We start from the raw sequence: 7,005 nt of genomic DNA, 5'->3' as shown, positions 1-7,005 counted from the left end.
AGTGGGCTCCATAATCGGCCCACTTCAATGCCATTAGTTTCCAGCTTAATCACGCAAATGTCCTCTTTTTAGGTCACCATTTAAATTTTGTCCCTATTTTTAAAAGTTATAAAAATATATCCCTCGAGAAATTACCTTCTAACGATATTAGACTCGTATTTAATGTTTATTTATATGTTGCTCAATCTTATGGACAAACATAGTATGTCGTCTAGCTTTCGCAATCACCTACAAGATTTTAGATTGTGATCTCATCGAGTAAATCACTCTTATAAAAAATAATTTTATCGTCAAGGCTCCAACCTGACTCGAGGCTTTTGGTTAAAGGTGGAGGAGCATTTATAACTGTATCCGGAGTTTGACGTTGGGTACAACTTAAGTCATAATAAAATGAAGACCAAGCAATTGGCTTTCGCTTTACTAACCAATCTGGGATTTCCGAGCGTGAATTCGAATTTAGTCGGGCCTCAATGCGGATACGGGACACCGGATGGAAGGAAAAAAAAAAACGGGCTCGAGCTATGGGCAACGCCGCTGAAGGAGTAGTAAGCCTCTGCTGGGACCGCTTTACCCTTCAATATGGGACTTTCCTGTGAGAATTCATATTTAATCGAGTCCAATGCAGATATCGAATACCGAGTGGGAAACCAAAACAAAAAAACAAGGGAAAAAAGAGTAGTAAGCAGTGACGCCACGATCCTGTCCTAAAGTCGGTTAGGTTAGTTTATATTTAAGGTCCAAAATAACAGCAAATTCTAATATTTCTTTAATTTACTCCTCTTTCCTTAATCAACCAACTTCAATTCTTGATCATTCAGTTTCTCTTTTCTTCAAACACCAGGTAATATTAATATCTTAATTCAGTTTATCAAATTCTGCGAACCTCAGTTTCCCTTTTTAATTTTATTTGTGATCTAAAAAATTCTTAATTGGTTCCAGGAAGAAAAGGGTGTCACTTTTTTCTGTTTAAATAAACATATCAAATCTGTAAAAGGGTTATGAGAGGTTCTTGGGTTAATTGATTATTGTTAATATTATTTTCTTCCTTTGTAACATAAAGAATTGGATATCAATTTCTAAGTTCTTGTTAAAGTAATATTTACTTGCATAGAAATGACATCAAAAGTTGTATAAATAGAGTAACTTTTTATAGTTAAAAATGTTAAATGATTGTAAAAAAGAAACTGTTTAGGCAGAGGAGGACTTGTTAGTTTGATGAAATTCTTCAGTTTCATTTTGTCTCTTGTTTAATACAAATAAAAGGGTAATTGAAAATGAAAATCTATGGTATTTTGGAGAAATTATTTCGTTTCTTTTTATCTCTTGTTTAATACAAACAAATAGCTTGTTTGGCGAGCTTCTGGAATCTGTTTATTTTGAGAAGTGTTACTGTTCGTTGAAAAAGTATTATTGGAAAGTAGTTTTTTTTTTTTTTTTTTTTTTTTTTTAAATGAAAAGCACTTGTGCCAATATTGGAGCAGTAATTTGTGCATGTACGAGTTCAAAAGTGCTTCGGGGTAAGAGTACCTGTTTTAGCTTCTAAAAAGTAGTTTTTGCTACAACTTGAACTCATTTGTGTTTTTCCTAAAAGCTTAGCCAAACACCTCATTTTCTAAAACAAGTACTTTGTTTAAAAAATAAACAAGTTCGTCTTCCCATAAGCTTGACCAATAAGCAGGCTAAAAGGGTAATTGAAAAAGAAAATTTATGTAACTTATTGCTTCTTATAATCTGCCATTCAAAGCTATGTTTCATTTGTTGAGTTTTATGTATGCAATTTTTTTTTTTTTGTTAGGTATGGCAGAAGTGTCCGGAATGTTTACAGTGCAACAAACAATAGGAAATGTGTTATGCTGCAAATGCGGCATCTCGATGCAGCCAAATGCTGCAAATATGTGTGCTAAATGCTTGCGATCCGAAGTTGATATAACAGAAGGCTTACAAAAACAGGTAGTGATTGTTCACTGCAATGAATGTGATAGCTATTTGCAACCTCCAAGGAGTTGGATCAAAGCTCAGCTCGAATCGAAGGAGTTACTCACCTTCTGTATCAAGAGGTTGAAGAATTTGAATAAAGTTAAGTTAGTGAATGCCGAGTTTATATGGACTGAACCTCATTCCAAAAGGATCAAAGTTAGGCTTAGAGTCCAAAAAGAGGTATTAAATGGAGCTGTTATTGAACAATCATACACCGTTGAGTACGTTGTCCAAGACCAAATGTGTGAGTTGTGTTCGAAGGTACAAGCTAACCCTGATCAATGGGTGGCTGCGGTACAACTTAGACAGCACGTTTCTCATCGTAGAACGTTCTTCTATTTAGAGCAGCTGATACTTAAGCACGATGCTGCTAATCGTGCTATAAAGATTCAACAGTTGGATCAGGGAATTGATTTCTTTTTTGGCCATAGAAGTCATGCATTGAAGTTTGTGGACTTTGTTAGTAGGGTGGTACCTGTCAGGACCCGAAACGACAAGCAACTCGTGTCACATGATCATAAGAGCAATACCTTCAATTATAAGTACACATTCTCTGTAGAAATCAGCCCGGTTTGTCGTGAGGATCTCATATGTCTTCCTCCAAAGGTGGCAGCTAGTTTAGGAAATATTGGTCCTTTAGTGATCTGCACAAAAGTAAGCAACAGTATCTCTCTATTGGATCCGTTTACTCTGAGGCATTGTTTCATGGATGCTGATCAGTACTGGAGGGCGTCGTTTAAGCCTTTATTGTCTAGTAGACAGCTCGTCGAGTATGTGGTTTTAGACGTTGATGTTGTTTCCACGGAAGTTAATATTGGGGGCTCGAAATATGTTTTAGCTGATGTCCAGGTTGCTCGTGTATCTGATTTTGGGAAGAATGATACGATATTCTCTGTGAGAACACATCTAGGCCATCTTCTAGACTCTGGAGACTATGCCCTCGGTTATGATTTATATGGAGCCAATAATAATGATATTGAGCTAGACAAATACAAAGGTCTTGTTCTTCCAGAGGTGATATTGATCAAGAAAAGCTATGAAGAGAAACGCCAAAAGAAACGTGTGAAGCCTCGGTCTTGGAAGCTTAAGTCACTCAATATGGAAGTCGATAACTCTGGAAAGGGAAGAGATCAAGAACAAAAGATGAACTTGGAGTATGAACAATTCTTGAGAGATTTGGAGGAGAATCCTGATCTGAGGTTCAACATATCATTGTATCGTGATAAAGAATATCAACGATCAGAAACTACTACTTCTGTTGCTGATGGAGAAGATGTTCCTTCTATTCCTTTGGAGGAGTTACTTGCTGATCTTGATCTGAGTGATATTGATGTTGAAGAAGATGGCATAAGGGAGTGAACTGAAGACTCGTATATTGGAACTGGGACTTGAAGTTTTCCTCTGAAGCTTGCCTTGATGATGTTGTGCAAGTTAGTAGCTTCATAAATTTTGCGTCTAGTATTAGTAGAATAAAATTCTTGTTATTTTAATATAATGATGATCTGATGGCTATTTCTGTCTACACCATTTTATTTGTTCCATACTAAGCCTTCCCTTATTAATGTTTGTGTTTGTCATGGAGCTTATGCCTTTTTCTACTATGATTTTTCTATGTACTTCACAATGAATGAGACGAACGCCTTCTGTGGAAAGGGAAGGGAACTTAAACAGACACTTCTAAATCTCTTGAGACATCTCTTGATTAAACAGAAAATAGAAGCTCAGTTAACTCATCAGAACTGTCTTCAGATATCTCTTACATACGAACTAATATGATCTTGCAACAGGTAATTGAAGTTAGATTTATGCAATCTCACATTTTTGTATTCAACTTTTGCCATTTATTGTCTCGTTCCAATTTTCTCGAAATGTCCCTGAAGGGGCTATGTCCTTTTTTTTTTTTTTTTTTTTTTCTTTTCTTTTTCCTCATTTTGTGTGTTCAAATTTGATATGATAACTTTCAGATAAGAGCGTTACGGCATTACTTTAACAAGAATCATAGTAGTGCATTCCGAAGTTTTAGCAAGGAGCGTGTGACTTGTATCTTTATTAGCAGTTACCAAGACGACAACTTTCAGATAAGGCGTTAAGAATCGTATATGTGTGCAGAGTCCTCCTGCAGTATCCCAGGCACACAAGGTTTAGAACACAAGAACACTGAAAGAGAAGAACATCCTAATCCCTGATAATAAAGTAACTGTGATGTGATGAGACAGCTAATGAGGCTAAATTTGCCAGAGTTGCTTGATCCTTCAACTAGTTGTACTAAATGCGTCTTCAGTGAACATTTTTATGAGCATTCAAGTGGAGATTTCTGAAAGTTATCTGAATATTTTCAAGGCTTGGATAATTTTCCCTTGGAAATTTGTCTCTGTTCTAAAGAAGTTAGGATAAAAAAGGATTGCAACTAAATTGGAGTAAGTTTTTCGAGTTACTGTTCAAGCATCTTCTTCTAAATTTTCTTCTTCAAGTACTGAATTTTGAAGCATCTGCATCTTCTTCTAAATTTTCAGAGTTTAATGCTAGGGTTGGTATTTCTTTTTCCACCTTGTTTGTAAATGTGTTTGAATACACTTTTTTATAGATTTTTATAAATGTGTTTTGACAACATTTTTTTCTTCAGATCTCTGACGAGGTCGAGAAGTATGCTAACTATCGCACGTCTAAGAAGACAGCTAAAATAAAGTTTTATCTCAGTCTTAGGGAGAATACAGTCTCAACAAGCTCCAAAGCTCAAGAAGTGCTCCTCAAGAAGTAGTATCTTCTGAGGAACAAATTTCCAAAGATAATAAGGATATTATCGAGACTAAAGAGTACTTGTCCAATCTTGAGGCCCAACTTCCTAGTTTAATGAAGTGAGTTTTGTTAGTATGGATATTTCAATATCTTGTAATAATGCTAAGATTTGAGGATGTGTTTTGGATATTAGTGTTTTGGTGTAGCTTTTTTGATTTGGTCAAAAATATTCTCGTTAGTATTGGACCTGTTTTAACTATGCTCTGCTCTGTTTTTAGGTGAATTGCTATATAAAGGAGTTAGTAGAATATGAAGTATTAAACTTTAAGAATATCATATGCCTCATTTATCTTACCTGTGCAAGCCTTAATCTTATTACAATAGGCCAATGTCAAGTTCAGTACTTGTGAAATTGATTTATTCAAGATGTGATTCTGTATTTGATTTGTGTAATTTTGAAATAAGATCCTCTTGTTTAGATAGTTCATTGGTTGAGAAGCTATATTTTTGCTAAGTCTTTATATCATTTTAAAATCTAATAGTTGACATATTTGAGGTGGTTCAAGTCCATGGTGCATTAATAGAATGTGAATGGATGTGTATTTTTATGTCTTTGGGACCAGTAATTTGAGGGGTAAAAATTAAAGACCACCCCAAAAGAAGGGAAATCCGTGTAAAAAAATGTAAAATTACCCGAAATGTCCCAATCTGTACCCCGCCCTAAAATGTCTGACTCCCAATGTCAAGCCTGTGTAATGCTTGATCCTTCAACTAGTTGTACTAAATGTGTCTTCAGTGAACAGTTTTATAAGCATTCAAGTGGAGATTTCCGAAAGTTATCTGAATATTTTCAAGGCTTGGATAATTTTCCCTTGGAAATTTGTCTCTGTTCTAAAGAAGTTAGGATAAAAAAGGATTGCAACTAAATTGGAGTAAGTTTTTCGAGTTACTGTTCAAGCATCTTCTTCTAAATTTTCTTCTTCAAGTACTGAATTTTCAAGCATCTACATCTTCTTCTAAATTTTCAGAGTTTAATGCTAGGGTTGGTATTTCTTTTTCTACCTTGTTTGTAAATGTGTTTGAATACACTTTTTTCCAGATTTTTGTAAATGTGTTTTGACAACATTTTTTTCTTCAAATCTCTGACGAGGTCGAGAAGTATGCTAACTATCGCACGTCGAAGAAGGCAGCTAAAATAAAGTTTTATCTCAGTCTTCGGGAGAATACAGTCTCAACACGCTTCAATAGCTCAAGAAGTGCTCCTCAAGAAGTAGTATCTTCTTGAGGAACAAATTTCCAAAGCTAATAAGGATATTGTCGAGACTAAAGAGTCCTTGTCCAATCTTGAGGCCCAACTTCTTGGTTTAATGAAGTGAGTTTTGTTAGTATAGATATTTCAATATCTTGTAATAATGCTAAGATTTGAGGATGTGTTTTGGATATTAGTGTTTTGGTGTAGCTTTTTTGATTTGGTCAAAAATATTCTCGTTAGTATTTGACCTGTTTTAAATATGCTCTGCTCTGTTTTTAGGTGAATCATTGCTATATAAAGGAGTAAGTAGAATATGAAGTATTAAACTTTAAGAATATCATATGCCTCATTTATCATACCTGTGCAAGCCTTAACCTTATTACAGTAGGCTAATGTCAAGTTCAGTACTTGTGAAATTGATTTATTCAAGATGTGGTCCTGTATTTGATTTGTGTAATTCTGAAATATGATCCTCTTGTTTAGATAGTTCATTGGTTGAGAAGCTATATTTTTGCTAAGTCTTTATATCATTTTCAAATCTGATAGTTGACATATTTGAGGTGGTTCAAGTCCATGGTGCATTAACAGAATGTGAATGGATGTGTATTTTTATATCTTTGAGATAAAAAAGGTCTTTGTTTTTTATATCCATTAGGGATCAAGGAATCTATCTCTGTTCAAAAGTTGCTTATAAGGTCAAATGAGTCACTTTCCACTCTTGTCGAGTACACAAAGTGGTCTACTTCTTTTCACTGTTAGCCATTAGAAGCACATCAAGCAATATATAGTTTTTACTAAATAATATGTGCAAAAATAAAGCTTAAGATGTAGATACTCTTAAAGCTTATATTAGCAATTCATCAGTTAGTTCTATCTTTCTTTTTTTAAGTTTAGCTTACACTACACACTTTTCAAAACATAAAATGTACAATACCTGAGACGTAACACAACTTCCATATTTTGATAAAGTTCTTTCCAAGTTAAGAAGTTGTCTTCCGATAGTTGATAGTTGTTTCCTCAGGATAAAAGTTTTATCACGT

General features: G+C 34.6%; 1 protein-coding gene across 1 annotated transcript; it reads left to right on the top strand.

Annotated features, from left to right (window-relative positions):
* The first annotated feature begins 684 nt into the window (after positions 1 to 684).
* On the top strand, positions 685 to 3,539 carry LOC132058840 (uncharacterized). The gene is made up of 2 exons (XM_059451212.1): positions 685 to 841; positions 1,796 to 3,539. The coding sequence occupies exon 2, from the start codon at positions 1,798 to 1,800 to the stop codon at positions 3,334 to 3,336; it is 1,539 nt and encodes a 512-aa protein (XP_059307195.1). The 5' UTR covers positions 685 to 841; positions 1,796 to 1,797; the 3' UTR covers positions 3,337 to 3,539.
* Positions 3,540 to 7,005: the final 3,466 nt, after the last annotated feature.

This window comes from Lycium ferocissimum, chromosome 6 (assembly GCF_029784015.1).
Source record: "Lycium ferocissimum isolate CSIRO_LF1 chromosome 6, AGI_CSIRO_Lferr_CH_V1, whole genome shotgun sequence".
In the NCBI taxonomy this organism is placed as follows: Eukaryota; Viridiplantae; Streptophyta; class Magnoliopsida; order Solanales; family Solanaceae; genus Lycium; species Lycium ferocissimum.
This window is presented reverse-complemented; position numbering and strand designations above follow the sequence as displayed.

Excerpts from the sequence above, each read along its gene's own strand:
- LOC132058840 (XM_059451212.1), top strand. The coding sequence starts at position 1,798 with ATGGCAGAAGTGTCCGGAATGTTTACAGTGCAACAAACAATAGGAAAT.